The sequence below is a fragment of the Podarcis liolepis genome (genome assembly GCF_965112155.1).
Source record: "Podarcis liolepis genome assembly, chromosome: 5".
NCBI lineage: Eukaryota > Metazoa > Chordata > Lepidosauria > Squamata > Lacertidae > Podarcis > Podarcis liolepis.
The window spans coordinates 60,836,014-60,855,893 of record NC_139556.1 but is presented as its reverse complement, the minus strand read 5'-3'; the positions used below and the strand labels follow the sequence as shown (position 1 = coordinate 60,855,893).

General features: G+C 44.9%; 1 protein-coding gene across 4 annotated transcripts in view; it reads left to right on the top strand.

Annotated features, from left to right (window-relative positions):
* Positions 1–5,312: 5,312 nt before the first annotated feature.
* Positions 5,313–19,880, top strand: part of LOC310707815 (prominin-1-A-like) — a 31,966-nt gene continuing 17,398 nt past the window's right edge. For 2 of the 4 annotated variants that reach the window (XR_014526736.1, XM_083505212.1), the window contains exons 1-5: positions 5,313–5,464; positions 7,287–7,628; positions 16,389–16,450; positions 17,378–17,583; positions 19,723–19,843. Coding sequence is in view for 3 of the 4 variants with exons in the window: in XM_083505212.1 (XP_083361338.1) it covers positions 7,499–7,628; positions 16,389–16,450; positions 17,378–17,583; positions 19,723–19,843 (519 nt within the window). In the remaining variant the exon portion in view is untranslated. Of the gene's footprint in view, positions 5,465–5,561; positions 5,789–7,286; positions 7,629–16,388; positions 16,451–17,377; positions 17,584–19,722; positions 19,844–19,880 lie in introns of those variants that run through there. The other 2 variants (XM_083505213.1, XM_083505214.1) reach the window with 2 other exon arrangements.

Below are 19,880 nucleotides of genomic sequence, written 5' to 3'. Positions count from 1 at the left end.
GAGCAACGTGGGAAAGTTCTATCCTCACAAAATAAATAGTTTTTACTAATCCTTTTGCTAATGGAACAAAACTTTTGGTCTAATCAAGCTTATCCCTGTGCGCCATACTTCCGAAAACTACAATGGATGACATCAGTTTCAGAAAGATTACTCCAAGGTCCCTTCATTTTTGAATTTGTGATGTACAGTTTTATACGGAAACATATTGAGCTCTGACTCAAAACCCTCTCACCTTGCCCCATTCACCCTGAGTCACTCTCTCGCCAACTCAAACTGCAAGACTGTGATGCTCATATAGCTTTACAGTATCTGTAAGGAATGGCCCCTCAGGGCCTGCTCCTCCCCCTTGGAAATCTACCCTTAACTGCCCAGTGGGAAGGATCCTGATGTGTTTTTAATCTGTGTATATTTTTATTGTGTTTTAAACATATGTTTATTGAATGTTACTTGCGAGCTGACTTGGTAGGATTTATATTCTGAACGATTGGGATATAAAGAATTGCAATCCATAGTATACAATAGATTCACTCCCCTAACTTATTCACTGTTGATGATATATTGAAGTGTACATCAACTTCTACTAGTTGCATAAAATGGAAGGTCCAGGGACAATATGTCAACAGTCCATCTCACTTCTGTGTCACTGCTGGAGATTGTTACTTAGGCTTTAAAATACAGGAAGGTTATTGCAATGTTTGTTTATGTATTTAGCTTATTATGCCTATTATAGGTAATAACTGAAGTCTTTCTGAAACCCTCTGAGTTAGTGCTCTGACACAGCCTCATGCCCTGCCATGTCTGCTGTTCAAGAGAGTGTCACTCAGACCATGGGGAGATTGACAAACATATTGTGGCATAAGCTTTTGTGGGCCAGAACACACTTTAATGCTTGAGAACATTTGTGACAGGGCCAAAAAGGGGTTCGGTTGAGCAAATATGCCAGCAGATTCTGGTGATGTTTACTCCGAAAAAAATCCCACTTTATTTAATGAAACTTATTTCCAAATAAATGAGCATTGGATTACAGGCGTAGCTTTTCTTTTTTGCTCTGGAAACAGGCAGAGACAACAGCAATTAAAGGAAATCAAAATATTATTTAACAAGCCTTGAGTGCATGATAGTAAGAAACTGCTTTTCTTCTAAGAGGAGTTGGTAACAAAATACCAAATGTGTTACCCAACAACTCATACAGTATACCATTAAATACTTACTAAAGATAAGGTGAACAAGCAACAGTCAATTGTGTCAGTTAATAATTCAATAATCTAACTGTAAAGTTGATAAAGGAAATCAGTACTAATAGGCTTTCATTTTTAATTATGACTTCTAGTGCTTTTATGTTATTCTGCTGTCTCCTTCAACTCATTGTTCCACCAAATGCTTCCCCACAGTGCCTGCAGTTTTCACTCAAGGAGCATTTCCACACAACACCCAGGTCTTGCTCAGCGTGGCTTCCTTTTTTTGGTTCTGCCTCTCAGCTCCTCTCAGTTGCTCTAAGCTTACTGCTAGCTGCCCTGCCTATGTGGAGCCAAGGCTGGGATTCACCAAGGCACAATCCATTATTATACGGCATGCCAGGTCAACCCAGGGTACCATATCACTCCAGCTGCAGCTTGTTGTAATCGTACAGCCTTCACCAGCCTGGTGCCCTCAGCTATTTTGGACTATTTTGGGGTGGTTGGGGGAGATTTTTCCCCATCAGGTGATGAAGTGACTTCAGACCAATCCATTGCAATCTATTGCAGCCTAACCAGATTGCCCTTCTGGAATTTGTAACACACAAACATGCACATGAATTTTTAAATCTGTCTTCACTTGGCTACCCAGAGCTTCAATATATGACCTTTCACGGACATGCATTTGGTGAGGATGCCTAATTTGGCAGAGAGAGAAAGAGGAGACCTGAAATACAGGATATAACTGTATAACTGTATCAATACAGGACATAGCATTTTAAATTGAAATGCAGGATAATCCTGTATTATACAGGACAGGTGGCAAACCTAACTACAAGTCCCATCAGGCTCAGCTGAAAATGCCCCCCTGTCCCAAACAACATAGTTTCTCTGTCAGTCTTCTCCAAAGAAATGTTCCCTTTCGTCGTCGTTGTTGTTTTAAAAAAAACTAATATTAGATAATGACTTTCTATGAGGTTCAGTCTCATCTTTTGTATGCCACCATTCCACAGAAAAGAATTGTGCGAAGTGGTTTATGACAAAGAAAACAGGAATACATCTCAAAACCAACCAACAATTTCACAATACAGTCACAACATAATAGCCAATATAACACCATACCCAAAACCATATCAATTCAGTACTGTAAGTATAACAAGATTGCACTAATAACATTACATCTCCTGGCAATAGCTTTCTGGCATTGCCAAGAAAAATATTAACCAAATCACTGAACAGCAAAATCTATTTAAAGAGCCATCTTCTTCAGTCACAAGGTAAGATGTTCCATTCTAAAGTATGGTTTGTGTCCCATCATCCAGATTATGTACTTGTCTATACAAACATGTTTACCAATAAAAACCCAGAAAATGTCAGCCACACAAAACTGATAAAATGGGAACTGAAATGTCAACAAGTGGTTCCTGAAGGTTCCTGAATGTTTGCTTAACATTTAAATCTCCATCTCTCCCCCTCCCCCATTTCCCAGTAGCCTGAACAACTTACCATGATGAACCACTTTAAAGAGAAGTACGGTAGTGTGCCACATGCCAAAGTCTTCTTCCATAGTTTGAAAAACTTTAATTTCTGCATGCATAGCATTACACTCTTGCATTCCATGCAACTATTCATCCTGAATAACTATTCCTTCCAGAGTTATTTTGTACAGTAATCACAATCACCAAGGGCTGAACTACACAATCAGCAGACAACTTCACTATAATGGGCTTCCAATAACATTATTGGCCTGAGAGGCTTTGGAAAGCAGCAGAAACATCTTGGTGCCTTACCGTATCCACGTCCCAGCATTCCAGGTGAGATGGTGCTTTCCTTCTGCAAGAGAACCTGGATAAAAAATGCAGCATGAAAAAAACAAGCTTCCTCCATTGTTTGTCTTTTCTGTTTTACTGTACAGCTTTTAATTGATGCTTATTGTTTTTGTAATACTATGTAAACTTGTGAGTTCTACCTGAAAAGTAGTATACAGTGATACCTCAGGTTAAGAACTTAATTTGTTCTGGAGGTCTGTCCTTAACCTGAAACTCTTCTTAACCTGAAGCACCACTTTAGCTAATGGGGCCTCCCGCTGCCGCCGCCGCACAATTTCTGTTCTCATCCTGAAGCAAAGTTCTTAACCCGAGGTAATATTTCTGGGTTAGCGGAGTCTGTAACCTGAAGGGTCTGTAACCCTTATATGAAACTCATAGCAAACCTTCCTTCAACAATGTTTTTAAATTTTGTCATTTCCCTCAATTCTGCTACCATTTGCCTTTTCTCTTTGGATACTTTCCCATAAATCACAGATGTTTTGCAAACAAATATAGGTTTCCAATTTGAAACTGGGAACAGATGATTTCTATTAATTATAGGGGTGTGTCAAAATTTAAAAAGTATTGAAATTGTATTAATGAAAAGACAACTGACCTTTGTGCCAAAAAGTGATATACAAATAAACAATGATGATGACGGCTATACGTAGTTTCTATCTGTTTATAAATAATTTATAGATGAAGTTGTAAATAAATTTACTTACATATTTTTAAATTATTACATTTATAACCCACCTTTTTTCCAAGGAGCTGAAGGTGGTGGTGTACACCCTTCTTCCGCTCTCTTGTGAAGTAGGCTAGGCTGAGAGACAGAGCCTGGCCCAAGGTCACTCAGTGGTTTTCATGGATGAGTGGGGGTTTAAGCACTGGTCTCCCGGGTCTAAGATGACTACCACCACACGCTGGCTCTCAAATGGTAAGAAATTATTACCAGAGATAGAATCCAAGGGGATGAACTGTGGAATTAAATAAACTTGAGGATAAGGGAAGGGTGAAAAGAATGATTACATTTTGATAGATTATCTTATTTTGGGAATAATAATATTAAAAGGCGGCCTGATATTTGGTAGCGGAGGCAGAAAATGCAAATGGAAGCCCTATGGTAACGTAATTAACACTTGACAACTTGGTAGCTTAAAATCCACTGTGTGAGGAAGACCCACAATTTCATGCATAATGGCAAAGACAACCCTAATAATAATGTTAATCAGATTTGGTGATCCCAACCCGAATAGCGTGGCAGCAAAATACAGACTAGGTAAGAGTTTTTGCACATTCAAGACACTCCCCATATTTGCAGGAGAGTGCCACAGTGCCACAGTGTTTACAAAAAGCAGATCTCCTGATGGCAGCATATGCACAAAGCCCACAGAACAGTTGTGTCACAGTCAGTTAAAGACTTGCCTTTTGGCTCATTTGTTTCCTAGCCACTAATAACAGATCCTCTCCAGTGCTATTATTTATGATTTTAAAATAAAAACTGGTAACCCCCTTGATCATAAAATATCCGAGAGATGAACAAAAGTACACTGAGAATAAATATCCAGAAGATACATACCCAGTACAATTTATGGATTTACACTCTTTGGAGATACTAAAATCTAGCTAGGATCAGGCAGTTTGTAATAATATTTAGTGTGTGGGTTAAGAACATTATTAAGCTATTATTATAATGTCCATCCAGCGTGGTGTACAAGCTTTTTTCTTCAATAATAATATTATAATAATGTATAATGGAAGAAAATCCTTAATTACTGTATATTCAGTACAACGCTAGCTATAGATAAAACTAATAACCATTCATTTCACTAAGTGAATAGTAAAAAGAATAAAGTTTTGTGTTTAGTATTGAAAATAGCCATTGGAAAGCTTTATTACTGTGTTTATTAGAGAGGTTTTTAATGCATTGGTTTTAACTGCATAAAAATATTTTAATAAATATAAAAGAGCTGGAAATGCAGAAAAACAAAGTTGCTGAGGAACCATCTTGCGCTCGGGGAGAGACAGAAACAGTCTGGTGAGTTGGGGAAGTATCCAATTCTCCATCTGTCCGGACCTCCCGCCCTCTTCCCTTGAGCATCTAAGAGTCTCCAAAGCTCCCGAGTCTGCAAGGGGCTGCGCTCAAGAGTTTCCTGCGGGCTCCGGCCTTTGGGAGCCTTGGGGGGCGCAGGGGTTGCGCGCGGATGTCCTGGCTTGCTCCCGGGCCGGGGAGGGGGCACGGGCAGCTGGGAGGGGCCAGAGCACCGACTGAGAGAAAGCGGCCGACAGGCGGGCCGGGGAACGGAAGGGAGGGCAGGGCGGGGACTGGAAAGGAGGTGAGGCTGTTCTCCTGGGTCCAGCCCCCTCGCTCCACGCCGAGAGAAATCCGCTATGGGCACCGGCGCCCGACGGAGCGCCCTCGCTGTAGCCTTTGCTCTCCTTCTCCCGCGCCCCCCAGTGTCCGCGAGGGGGCAGCGGCAGGTGAGGCTAATCCCCCCCCTTCCCCAGGCGCGCGTGGTTTGGGCGGCTTTCTGAATCCATCTGCCTCTCTCCGGCCTGAGCGCGACCAAGCGTGGGATCTCTCGGACGGGCTGAGGGGAGGGAGTCGGAGCGCGCGAGGAGAAGTTGAGACTTTCCTAACTCCCTCCCGGGCGGCGGACAGTGGCGCTTGGCGGGTCGCGGGAAGGGCGAGTCCGTGCCTCCCTCACAGCCGGTGCTGAGCTCCGTGGCGCCGGCGGCAGCGCCGCTTACTTCCTCCTCCTCCGTGCCGCCTCGTTGGGGCGCCGCAGGTGAGGAGACTTTTCGGTGAGAAGGACTTTCCGGGAGGAAGTGTGCGAGCTGGGTTGCTTGGAGGGTGGGACGGATGGGACGGCCAGTGTGTTTCATCCTTCTGGCAGCGCCTCTTGGTTCTGGCTGGTGTTTCCTGAGTAGGGGGGCTGCTGTCTGGGATGTTAGTTCTTGGAGTGGTAGAGGCTCGAGTTTGGCGCGAAAGAGGCGCTGTTTCTGCCATGGGCTTCGTAAGGACCTGAGAAATGCTCCTGCCCCTAGTCAGGCCAGAGGCTCATCTTGTCCGGCCACCTGTTTCTGCCCCCCTCCCCGCCCCCGTGACGAGCCTGGGGCCCCGGAAAGCTTCCACATCAGCTTTGAATCTGGAAGGGATCCCGAGGGTCATCCAGTCCAACCCCCTGCGATGCAGGGCTAAAGCTTCTGTCCTGCTTTCCTCCCTCTGCTTTCCAAGTAATATTCAGAGGGACAGTATTTCCAGCCTTTAGCTAGAATAGTTATCTAGCTTCTAGGTTCATGTGCAGTCCTCTAAAAAACACAAACGTGCTGTTGACATGATTATTTTTCTCCAATGAACTCTGTAGTTCAGGAAGGCAGAAAATAAGCACATAAAGTTGTCCCCTCCCCGCTGAATTCTACGCTGGAAAATGCGTCACCTGTTGGATTTTGGTTTGTCAGGCAGCGACTGCCGGTAAATACATAGAGATCCAGTGGTGATGGTGATGATAACAAATCACTTGCCACATTCCATCTCAGAAAAGGTTTGCTAACTGAACAATTCATTTGGGTGATGCAGCTCTGCAGCCAGTGTTCAAACCATTTTGGGGTGATCATAAATGTAAGGTTCAAAAATGGCTTTGTTGTGCTTTAATTCTAAAGCAGCCTTCCCCAGCCTGGTGCCCTTCAGATGTTTTGGACTGCAATTCCTATCGGTTCCAGCCAGCACAGAGGCTAATGGGAGTTGTAGTCCAAAGCGTATGAAGGGCCCCAACTTGGGACAAGTTGTTAGAAAATAATGAACTCATCGACATGACTGCAATACTGGGCCCTGCTGCATCATGGTCAGTGTTTGAACTCCTGAAGTCTTCCTTTCCTTGCAGTCGTTTGCATTTTCTTGCTGTGCTCTTGCCCATATACTGTTGGCTATGACTGAGGTTGGCAGAAGGGAAGGTGGAAGTATTCAGATGACAGGTAGGGCATATGCCTCCTAACCTTCTGTGCCAGCCCCCTAAGCTACTGTTTGAAGGTTATGGGGTGGCATGATTTGGCTAAAATTGGGTGAGGAGGGACTTAAGGGCATGAGCTTGTGGATTGCATTAAGGGCCTCTTATTTTCACCTCTGTGTCCTCTGTCCTAACTCCAGAACATCCCTGTGGACTACATTATCCACCCACATCCCAACTTGGACAAGGAAGTTGGTGCTATTTCATGTCCACACCCCACCACCACCACCACTGCAGTCTTTTCCTGGTTGACTTCTGAGCTGCACCAACTCACTAACACCTTTGCTTTATTGCAGGCAGGCAGTTGAGCTCCCTGGTCTGGTGGGGCAAAATTCTCAAATCCTTTGCATCCAAGGGAAGGGTGAAAAGAAACCATTGCAGAGGCCAGCTGTCCTTCTAGGGCACTGCACGGGCAGGGATTCCTGTGAAGGAAATGATCTGAAGCTCCTCAGGATCTTTCTGAGCTTGCCCAGGAACTTTGAAAGGGCCCTGCATTTCTACTACCAAGATGGCTCTGCAAAACTTCACACAACCTCAATATCACCCACAACCCACTGGCCCAAGTGGTGGTCTGCTGGACTTGTACAGTATGGTGCACTCCTTCCTAGGGATGGTACAACCCAACACCTTCCCAGCAGGTAAGTGGTATAGCAAGGCAGGTTTTGCCAGACCAGGTCTTCCCTATGATCAAGGGCTACTGTGGTACAGAATAAAATTGGGTTATGAGCCTGTGAAGGGAAAACATATCTTCTCCAAAGACTGTGATCAACAGCTTATTTTCTCCATTATGCACACAGGTCCCACTTTCCAAGCACCCACTAGGTGAATATTCACTTATTGAACATGAGGAATTAACACCTGAACCTCGCTATACACATCACAGATTCAGATCTCAGAACCGAGAGCATTTTTTCCTTCCTTGTTTGCTTGTTGGAGAGAGGGGAAACTGATGGGACAAATCAGAGTGCATTTTGCAGAGGGATTTCCTGGTTTAATTTTTGCGGGGCTGGGGGGAGTCAGAATTCAGTGATCAGGAATGCGTTATATATTTCCCCATAGGAATAAATGGAGATCAATGACTTGTCATTCAAATGCTTGCCAAACAAACGATTTCAGGGAACACATTGTGTTTAGTTGGCAGGACCTGCACGTACTGAGAAGTTGCCTTTGGGATAGATGTTGCAGTTGACAACTTTCCCAGGATGAGACAAGAATTGATAACTGATAAGAGGTGTGGATGGCAAACAACTTTTGAGTTTCCAGTACCTTGCTATGGCACAATACAGGGATGTGCTGTTAACCTAGTGCTGGAGACAAAGGCCTGTACCCTGCAAAGTTGGTCTGTTAGTGTGTGGAGTTCCACCTGTACAGCAGGACTGCCTGTCCCCATGTACACCCACACTCTGTTCTTTAGGATTGGGGAAAACCCCAGAACAGATTTGCGAGTGTGTAGATGAGAGGGAGAGGAATTCCCATTACTCTTGTGGAAGTTATTGTACTAAGGGGATGACTTTGGATACAACCAGAAAACTGTACTGTATTTTACTATGCTAGGATGAGATATTGTGTCTTTTGCTTTTGGAGTCCATACTTGTGACAGTATGACTAAAAAGTGGGTGGAGGAGATGATGGGGCATACCGTAATTTACACATCAGTGAGTCTGGCAGATAGAAGCCACATACCATTAGCTGCTGGGTGCGTTTATTGTGCAATATTCCTTCCTCAAATGTTGAAAAAATATGAGCCAACCTTTGGAGAGTCTTCATATCTACTGAGAGAACAGCATGCAGTGCAATTCTGTGCATGTCTGTGCAGAAGTAAGCTCCAGTGAGCTTAATGGGAAATGCTCCTGTGTAAGTGGGCACAGGAATGTAGCTTTTATTTCTCTCCTTGCTCCATTTGCCTGCTTGCTTGTTTCAGGCTCCTGTGCCAATCGCCAGAACAGGTTGTTTTTAAGTGTAAAAAAAAAACTACTTAAAGAGAAAAATAAATTGCTGAACAAATGTTTGAACAAATTCATGCAGGCACTTGAGAAAACAACATAAAAGGAAAACTGTGTCTGAAGCACAGGAGACAATAGGCACCAAGTTTATAACTACTGTGTGTGTCCTTTGAGGAGGGAAGGCAGAGGGAAGCAGCAGGCACCCTGCAGCAAAACAAAAGTCCACACCCACTCCTGTTTCTGTATACGTCTTTGTGCAGTTTAAGAGGAGCCACATAACTAACTTTCAGCCTGCCCATATGCATTTTGCATGATAAACCTCCAAGCTGTGTCAAGCTTTCTAATCAATGGTGCCAGACTTTCATGTAAAACTCCAGCAGAAGGTCTTAGAGGTCTCTGGCGAGAAAGAGAGAGGGAGTATCCAGAGACAGCTCTGAACATATTGGTTCCGGTGACAGAAAATACAAATGGCCCCTCACTACCAATGATTTGTTTAATTGCATCTCTGCCCATTTCACATATAATCATAGCTGTCAACTTTTCCCTTTTCTTGCGAGGAATCCTATTCGGAATAAGGGAATTTCCTTAAAAAAAGGGAAATGTTGACAGCTATGCATATAACTGCAGTTTACAGGCAGCCTTCAAATGCAGCCCCACATACAGTCCAATCCAGTAGTCAAACCTGGAAGTTACCAGAGCATGGATAACTACAGCTAAAGGCTCTCTGAGGTCAGAGCACAGGTCACCTGACACCACCAGCATGGCCTTGTCATTTAAAAATGTCCCTCATTCTCTGTGTTATATATGAATAGGAGGGAGACATGATTAAAGAAGCGTGGCAGCCTTTGCTTCATCTAGTTTGGCCTTGAGGTAGGCTGTGTTATCTGGGATAATCACGAAGAAGGCCCTGAGATTATGATTTCTTATCTTCTTGTGATGCAACTTAAAACGTTGTTGGGTCCTCTTTTTGTAGCAGTGTGTTGCATGCTGACTCATGTTCTGTTTGTGGTCAGCAACCTTAACTTCATGACCTTCCCAACAGTTACTGACTCCTGCTCCTTTAAAGACCAGATACAGACAGACTCCTAAAATCAATGATTTAGCTAGTCACAATTTAATGGTTTGTGGTTTGTTTAGCTAGTCACAATTTAATGGTTTGTAATAGCTAGTGAGGATTGGTGCCCCTTTTGACCTTCAAACCATCAAATTGGTTAGGTATGAATAAGATCCCTGCCCTTATGGGAAAAATTGACTCACAAATTAAGACTGGCAAGAGGAACAAAGCACAAAAATACCTTTGCTGGGAAATGCTGGAGCCTTACTTCATCCACAAATTCTCCAGAAAAGCAAAGACCAGTTCCAACTCATGGATCACTTAATAAGATTTTTTTAAAAAAGGCAGATGTATACTGTTTTAAGTTTGGGCGTATGTACAGGAATACAGGTTTTCATAGTGTATTTTGGGGGCACGTGAAATCTAAAGGGGGGGAAATGAACAAGGTCCAGCCTAAGAACAGCCATGCTGGATTAGTTTGAAGGTCTAGCTGGGTCTGCTTCCAAGACTGGCCATCTTGGATGCTTCAGGTAAGGGATGAAGCCAAAAGCTTCCTCTTTGTTGTTGGTCCCCATATATGGTATTCAGAGGTTTATTGCTGGGGGGGGGGTGCATTGTCAGTCCTGGGGCCACATTCCCTTCCAGGCAACCTTCCAAGGGTTGCATGCCAGTAATGGGTGTGGAAAAAGGCACACGTGAGTAGAGCAATTAATGCAAATATTACTTTTCCTAGATAAGGCTATTTTCCTAACACGCACTCAAACTCTCTTTCATCCATCCAGGCAGGCAAGAGGTGTTACCAGGGTTCAGGGGCTCATTCCAGCCAGGCAAAAAAACATTAGGTCTGCAGAGGAGAGCCAACAAGGGGTTGGGGAGAGTTCTGACTGTGAGATAGAGAGGCTTGGAGGACAACATTTTGCCCCTGGGCCTGAGGTTCCCTACTCTGTGCCTTGTGCCTCTGCCAAGCAAGGTTCCTTTTAGCCATTGTAGCTAATAGTGATTAAAAGATGCAATGCTTTTATGAAGCTGTATAAGGGCCGAATGAGGTGTGCGGGGAAACATTTCATTTTCAGAACCGTTCCTAACAGCTTCTAACATGCCATTTGCTGCCATTGTTGGTGCTCCCTGCTGGGTTTATATTTGCAATGAATTATCTGCCACAGTCCCTAAATTTGGCTAATTATGGCCAGTTTAGGAACCCACCAGCCTATCTGTGAAATGTTGGGTTTTATTGTCCAGATCACATATGCTACACAGCATAAGAACCAAATATCTGTCATTTTGCTGTCCCTTCAGTTTTGAGGGATCCTTTTGGAGTACCTTACAGTCTCCTTAGGATTTTACTATGCTGAATATTTTGGCGGTCATTTGCAAATCTCATACCTGCCTCCAGATAATTTGTGAACAAGTTAAATATTGCTTCTCACAATAGAAAGTCCTTCAGGATGGCCTTCATGGCTTATTTCCCCCATTTGTTTATTCCCTCTGCTTTTGATTGTTTGATCACTTGCCATTCCATAAGCAGACCTGTTCTCTTATCCCATGACTGCTAAGTTTACTCAAGAGGTTTTGGTGGGAGACTCTCTCAGATGTTTGTTGGCAGTCCAATTATGTCAACTGGATCAGTCTAATTGACCTCCATGTTTTTGTTGGCAGTCTCACATAGTTATACAAAGACTGGTTAGGCAGTACTTCACTGTGCAGCGCGTTTGCAACCTGAAGAGCCATTAGCATGGACATTGCCAAACTGCAGAACCCAGTCAGAAATAGACACCCCAGCATATTTTTCTGTCCTTCCATCATAAACCCCTGATGCCCTCAGTAGTGATTTTTTAAAATATACCTTTCATCCAGATTAGATGTAGCCCCTGGTGGCTGGATAAACTAGGCAGAGAATGGATTCCACAGGAAAATTGTACCCTTAAGTCCTCTGTAAGAAGTGTGGGGCAGAGGGAGTGAGGAATTGAGCTATTTTATCCCAAGCCTTGAGAGGGCAATGGGATTTAACAGGTCATCAAGGGAAGCCAAAGCAGATAGGAATATTCGTTTGATGTCAGTACTCCACCCACTTTGGCAGGAATGGCACTCTTCATAGAATGCATGGGTACCAATATATCTGGTTGCAGCAAGGGAGCTGTTCCAGCTTCAGTCAATCATTAACTTCTCTTTTAGAAAAATTCCCCAAGTGATCTGATTCCCAGATGCAGAAGAGAGAAGTGTGTTTGGGGGGTGGGGAGGAGGAAGGGAAAGAATGGAGCCAAGAGAGATGGCAAATGGGACCAGGAAGGAGGAACTGGAAGGGGAAGGTGGATGTCTTGGGAGGGAGGAACAAGAAGTGCTGTCACCAAGGACTCCATGGCCCATTATACAATCACACTAAACCAAATAGTGGCTTGGCACAGATGAGCAAACATTTGGGTTACTGGAAAGAAAAGTGCAAGCTGCTTTGCTCTTTCTGCCTTCCTGCTGCAAGCTATGGTTTGTCTTAGGGTTACATCTGAACCTCACAGTTTGTCTCAATCCAGAAAAGCCACGAGCTGTAGCCAAGGCTTGTTCTGTGGCTTACCACTCATGGCTTGTCTGGGAGGAATAAACCAGGAGCCCGGCTCACAGGTGTGAACTGTGCCACAGAGTCCTGGATGACAGCACCTCTTGTTGCAATCTTCTCTTCCGAAATCCACATGGATCCACAGTAAGCATTATAAAGTTTTTAAAGGCTTGGTTCAGAGCCACGTCCTCAAGTTGTGTGGGGCCATTGTCCACTCTGGGCGTTCAAATATCATGAGTCAGGGTTTACACATTTTGACCTTTTATGTTCTTTTATGATGTGGTTTCTTTATTTTTGTGGTTGCATTTTCCAGCTTCTCTGGCATGAGGGCTAAAAATTGCTGCCTTTGTTGCAATACTGCTAAGAATACTGAGCCATTTATTGATGTTCTGATGATTTAATCACAGTCATATTTTCAAAGATGGCTACAGCCTGTACTTTCTTGGAGTCAGAGGAAGTGGGGTTCAAGCCTAGCAGAGAGCCATACTGAAAGCCATGCCCACCCCCCACCCCCAGTTTCTCAAGAAGAGCTGCATGCTGAATTTTCTTAGTAGCAGTTTATTTATTTATTTTTACATTTATTTATTAATTTATATACATCAAATGACCACAGGGTGATTTACAGTATAGAACATAATAAGCAATATATGTCAATACGTTACTAAATATCCATACAATTAAAAAAAAAGTTTATATACATACCAATTATTGCGCATTATGAATTGTAGTGGAGAATATATAATAGTACATAATACTTTATGAGCAAGACATACTAAGCAGTAATGTCAAATTATACACAATGTCTTCCCAGCGGTGAACATCACAACTCAACGGAGTTATTGCCTACTTATCTCAGGTAGCGCATATCTAAGAACAATAGCCTCTTGATAAATATGGGAGAGGAAAACCTGCTGGATATCTAAAGTGCAGAAATAGTGTACAAACGCACATACTTTTCTGTATACAGAACTAGCTCTTAATCCCGCCTTCCCTTTCTTCTCGTTTTTCACCCTGGGATATCTTCACTTCCCTGCCTCTCTCTCAGGGGCCTTTCATCATCTATCTGATACTTTCATGGGGGTGCATACTTTGCTCCCCTAATGTTTCCCCTAAGGGAAGAAACCAAAAGGGTTCCTATCCCTTGAGGTCATCCTTATGGGGACCATCACTGGTAGCCTGCAGCCTGCCTGGTTAATAGAGTCCAGTTTGCTTGCCTCTTTGCAGCAACAGCTAATGGACACTGCCTCATGCACTTAAATGCTGAAAGATTAGTATAAAATGTTAAACAGTCTTGGAAAGTATCCTCCGCTATAAGAGGCAGAGAGTAAGGTCTTTGAAGCTCACCGTGCTTTCCTCCCTGGAGGCACCCCTATGCTTTGTTGTTATTTTACACACTCCAAAACGGAGCCCTGGGCATTGTGTGTGTGTCCTGTGCATGCAGGCCTTGGCTCCGATTTAACTTTCTGTGGTCTGGTTGTTTGCACACATTTATAAGGCTATTCTATCCAATGAAGAGAAAAGCTTCCTAACCCTCTCTGGTGTGAGGTCTGCACACACTGGTTTGTATCGGACATGTAGCAGAGACTCTTTCTCCATCCCCTCTCCTGTCTCCATACCACTCCATACTGTCAATAGAGATTCCAGTTTCCAGTCAGTCAGCTTGTCCTCAGCCAGACCTGAGCCTTGGCATAAGGTAAAGGTAAAGGGACCCCTGACCATTAGGTCCAGTCGTGACTGACTCTGAGGTTGCGGCGCTCATCTTGCTTTATTGGCCGAGGGAGCCAGCGTACAGCTTCTGGGTCATGTGGCCAGCATGACTAAGCCACTTCTGGTGAACCAGAGCAGCGCACGGAAATGCCGTTTACCTTCCCACCGGAGCAGTACCTATTTATCTACATGCACTTTTGACGTGCTTTCGAACTGCTAGGTTGGCAGGAGCAGGGACCGAGCAACGGGAGCTCACCCTGTCGTGGGGATTCAAACCGCCAACCCTCTGATTGGCAAGTCCTAGGCTCTGTGGTTTAACCCACAGTGCCACACGAGTCCAGTTTCCAGTCAGTCAGCTTGTCCTCAGCCAGACCTGAGCCTTGGCATACTTCTTGCTATATTTAGATAAATATTCGGCATAAAATGGACTCTGACTTTTTGATGTTTCTGTGCTTTCCAGTGCTTTTTAACATCTTGTTGTTCTTGAAAACTCGCAACTTTAGAATGAAAGCACCAGAACTAGTCGCTGTGTTTCCGTTGCACAGGAAAAGTGCTGCTGTTAATCTCCCCCCCACCGCGCCCACAACTTTTGTTAATGCAGGAACTTCCCGTTCAGTAATGCTACCCTGCAGACTAATATTTAGATCATATCCTGGTGTCATAGCCCCATAGTCTTTCGCCTGCAGCCTACGAGGCTCAACACTGCTTATTTGTGTTTATGTAATTCTGTGAATCACATCTCAATTTACTGTCAGTGCATTTTTCTTTTTCCTGGGTTTTAAATCTGATTGTGTACAATGATGAGTCTTACCTGCTAGGTGGTGATCACCCAACTTCCCTCCTTGCATAACAAAGGGAGGCATTCAACAAAGTTTTACTCAGGATAGACCCGTTGAAGTGAATGAACCTAACTTAGTCACATTTGTTCATTTCAGTAGGTAAAATTCAGTTGAATACCACCCAAAGTCACTACAGGTAGATTAGACCACAGCACCACCCACGTCCCTTCAAGCCTGCTTTTGTTGTTTAGTCGTTTAGTCGTGTCCGACTCTTCGGGACCTCATGGACCAGAGCACGCCAGGCACTCCTGTCTTCCACTGCCTTCCACAGTTTGGTCAGGCTCATGTTTGTAGCTTCGAGAACACTGTCCAACCATCTCGTCCTCTGTCGTCCCCTTCTCCTTGTGCCCTCAATCTTTCCCAGCATCAGGGTCTTTTCCAGGGAGTCTTCTCTTCTCACGAGGTGGCCAAAGTATTGGAGCCTCAACTTCACGATCTGTCCTTCCAGTGAGCACTCAGAGCTGATTTCCTTAAGAATGGAGAGGTTTGATCTTCTTGCAGTCCATGGGACTCTCAAGAGTCTCCTCCAGCACCATAATTCAAAAGCATCAATTCTTCGGCGATCAGCCTTCTTTATGGTCCAGCTCTTCTTTATGGTCCAACAAGCCTGCTAGTTTTACCTAAAACCTGGAGAAACTGATATTCTCAGTCCCATATGTTTACAGGCTAGAACCAGCTGCTCAGTAGTGGGACAAGAATACATAGGTGGGCCGTTGGCCTGGTTTAGCGAGGCTCATCTTAGGTGCTTATGTTTTTACCTGCTAGATCAGAGTGGGCAGAAGGCAGATCTAGCTTTACTGGTAGATCTTTGAGTGATTTGCAGTAGATCAACAAGGGTTTCCGACTGCCAATTGTTTTGTGGCAGCAAAATGATCCCTTTTCTCCAAATTATATTTTCTCTTCAGAGCTGTTGAAGCTCAGAAGCCATGTTTGGTAAGCATACAGTATGGCACCCCTTAGTGGTACAGTGGGGTATTGCTTAACTTGGGCTGCAAAGGGGGGGGGGGAGTTTCTTTTCTATCAGCATAATGTTTGTTGAGCACTATAGCCCGTGGCACAAAATAAAAAGAGAGAAAGAAATTTCATATGTGATGTGCACAGAGTCATTCAAACGGGTTATAGCAGGAGAGCTTTGGAGAAGGACAGCTGGAGAAAATAGGGCCTCATTCTGGTAACTTAGGCTATAGGTAGGAATTTCTAAAGAGATCTCAGTGTTGCGTGATGCACAAATGTCCAATAATGTAGGTGATGGTATATTCCCTCTTCCCCCTCCCCGCCACTGCTGACCCCTCTGTTCTTCTCCTCAGATCTTCTGACTCGCCTGATCCAGCGCCAGGTTAATTTCACAGACCCAGCAGTGTATAAAGAGGTGATTTATTTATTTTTTGTATTGGGTCATGGAACTCAGAGGCTAGTGGGTGGCAGTTGGTGAACCTGGACAGGGATGAAAAGGAAATGTTGGTTGGTAGGCTCAGCAAACACCAAAAGGTTGACACTTCACCTAGAAGTCAAACGTGGTCAGTGTCTCAATAAATATATAAACAGTACAAATGAAAACATTCTCAGTTGCCCTCTGCAAGCTTAATAAACCCAGTAAAGATTCTGATAGGGACTCAGGGATGCATGATGACCCCTCTTTCAGGAGAGTGAAATTAAGATCAGCTGTGGCGTTGGAAGGAGAGTGCTAGGGAAGAAGTCCAGAAAAAATCCTGGTTTGGAGGATCAGACTAGGCCAAGCTTGCCTAGACAGTGCCATGCCTTCCTAGTACACTTTTGGTGCTAGCATGCGCAGTTTACATTATCCTGGAAGGCTAAGGAGGAAAGACCTTCTGAGGTCTGAGCTTCCACAGCCACGTTGTTCATAGGGATTACTGGACCTGTGATTATGTGTGACTCTGGGTGGGAACTTTTGAAGCCCGAGTGCAAGAACGCAGTGCCCTGTGCAAGTACACATATACCCTGATGACTAACAAGAGCAGCCTGATCCTTGCCAGGAATGCAGGAGCAGGGGTAGAAGCCTGTAAGCCCTGGTATATGCTGCTAGGTCACTACCTCTAGATGAGCAAAGTGGACTCCAGAATAACAAACTTCATGTCCAGTACATGGTGAAGAAAACATTCTAATAAATCCAGATTGTTTTTGAAGAAGAACCATCAGTGGACTCCTGGGGACCACCCTGTGCTGAGCCCTTCACCCTTTTATTTTGGGGCAGGGAGGTGTCAGCATCTTTGAATGATCATACTAGCTGACTACTGTGTCTGTTTGTTTTCTTCTCTCCTCCCCTCCCCATCTCTAGATGTTTGTATACCAAGCAGGCTTCCTCGTTTGCCTTGTCATTGGTCTTCTTTTCATCATCCTTGTGCCCCTGGTGGGTTTGTTCTTCTGCTGCTGCCGCTGCTGTGGGCACTGCGGCGGCTCCATGTACCAGAAGCAGACGAAAAACACCAATTGCAAGAGGCGGACATTATTTGCATTCCTGCTAGCTGTCTCTACCATTCTCGTGTGAGTTGAGTACTATACTGAGCATCAACGAACAGGGCGGGAGTGGGTTATTGCTGTGACCAGTTCAGCAAGGAGTTTATTCCAGTCTGTTTACATTGCCTGTTCAGCAGTAGTGGACAGCATGGTGAGGCTGTGCTGCTCACCTGACTTCCCTCTGACTGAGTCAGTACAGCATACTGCGACAGAATGGCTGAGGGATGAGGTTAAAGGTAAAGGTAAAGGGACCCCTGACCATTAGGTCCAGTCGCGGAAGACTCTGGGGTTGTGGCGCTCATCTCACTTTACTGGCCGAGGAAGCTGGCGTACAGCTTCCGGGTCATGTGGCCAGCATGACTAAGCCGACTAAGCATGTAAAAGTGCATGCTTTCAAACTGCTAGGTTGGCAGGAGCTGGGACTGAGCAACGGGAGCTCACCCCGTCGTGGGGATTCGAACTGCCGACCTTCTGATCAGCAAGTCCTAGGCTCTGTGGTTTAACCCACAGCGCCACCCGCGCCCCTTGAGGGATGAGGTTGGTGCAGTGCAAATGCACCAGTGGAGCCAATCTGGTGCTTCTGCCAGCATGCTTGCAACATGCTGACCTTACCTCCCACCCTCCATCCTGGTAACTCAGCTGGAAGGGAGGTCAGCTGATGGAGCAGCCCCCAACTATACAGCTACTGCCATTCGGACCCAATTTCAAGCAAGATGCACCTGCTTAGCTGTCGGATATGAATTGGCTTGTCTCACCTGCATGTACAATGTTTGTAGGCCAGGTGGGCACTTTTCTTATGTGCTGATGTTGTACACATAGTGGCTGCAGGTCTAGTTTAAATGAGACAATTTATTTGTCTACTTGGCATCACTTTTAAGTCTGCCCACAGGCTTTTATGATGGTCTTGTGCAAAGGAATGGCTTCTTGGAGCTGAGGGAGGATGGGATGGTCCCTGCAGGGAGGCCCAACAGGAAATTGCACTGTGCGTGTAAGCTACTTCTTTTGTGTGAAATGAAAAGTTGAGGTTAGTAGCTCTGGCAGCAGAGATTGAGTTTCCAAACCTTTGGGGAGCTGGGAGATTAGCCACTAGAGACGTTTAGCAGTGCAGTATGATCAAAGTAGGCCTTAATTCTTGCCAGTTCTCAAGCAAGTATATCTCCTCACTGAACAACTACAGAGTTACATTGGAGTCCAGGGGAAATGATGAATGACACTATTTCCAGTCAGACTTGACCTCCAGCATCACTGTTCCTATCAATTCAGCACATGGTTCAAGTATGAGCAGCCGGTCACTAATTAACCTTGAGGCACATGAGCATAAATGTGTGAAGGGAGACTCCCAGGAGCCTTCTGTGGCATGGCTGGCTTTTACTCTGGAGCATGCCACCACAGGCACAAGCAGCTGCCAGAGCCCTTTCTGCACCATTTGTCCTTGTACTAGTTCTAAGGAGGTTCTTGCAGCCTCGAGGGAACCCAGGGTGCCTATGAAGTGCTGAATTATTTCAGTATCATAAAGTTGGAATGGATCTAAAAGTGACCTGGATTAACCTCTGACCAGGGGCAAGGGGAGTGCATCCACCAGGCACCCCCAAAATCAACCTATACATTCAAGATTACAATGTGTTGCAAGCACAGAGTGGGCGCTACAGAGTAAATAGTTGGAGACGAATCACACAGACATGCAAGTCACATGCTGCAGTTTTACTGCTGCCTTTGCGGGGGTACCAGAGGAGGAGTTTGGATTTGATATCCCGCTTTATCCCTACCCGAAGGAGTCTCAAAACGGCTAACATTCTCCCCACTCTGTGGGGTGAGTGGAGCTGAGAGACTTCAGAGAAGTGTGACTAGCCCAAGGTCACCCAGCAGCTGCATGTGGAGGAGCGGAGACGCGAACCCGGTTCCCCAGATTACGAATCTACCGCTCTTAACCACTACACCACACTGGCTCTCATTACCTGCTCACATTGCTTACACTGTATCCCACATTTGCTCCCCCCAAAATGGCACAATGTCAAACAAGACACTTCATAAATAAGTCACAACTTCGTTGGTTATGCTTTTTGACTGGTTGCATGATATTACTAGCTTTTCCTCTTTGAGGACAAGGAGAAGCAACTTCAGTATGAAGCGTTGTCCTCTCAACTCTGCCTGCTTCCTTCACTGCAGGGCTGGGGATATTTGTGCGTATGTCAGCAACCGTCAGATATCACAGGGAATCAGCGGAGGCTTCGTCACTTTGAACAATACAATGGACAACCTGTTCATGTTCCTGAACTCTATCCCTAAGGTATATAGTCTATAAGCTGTATTATGCGCCTTCCCCT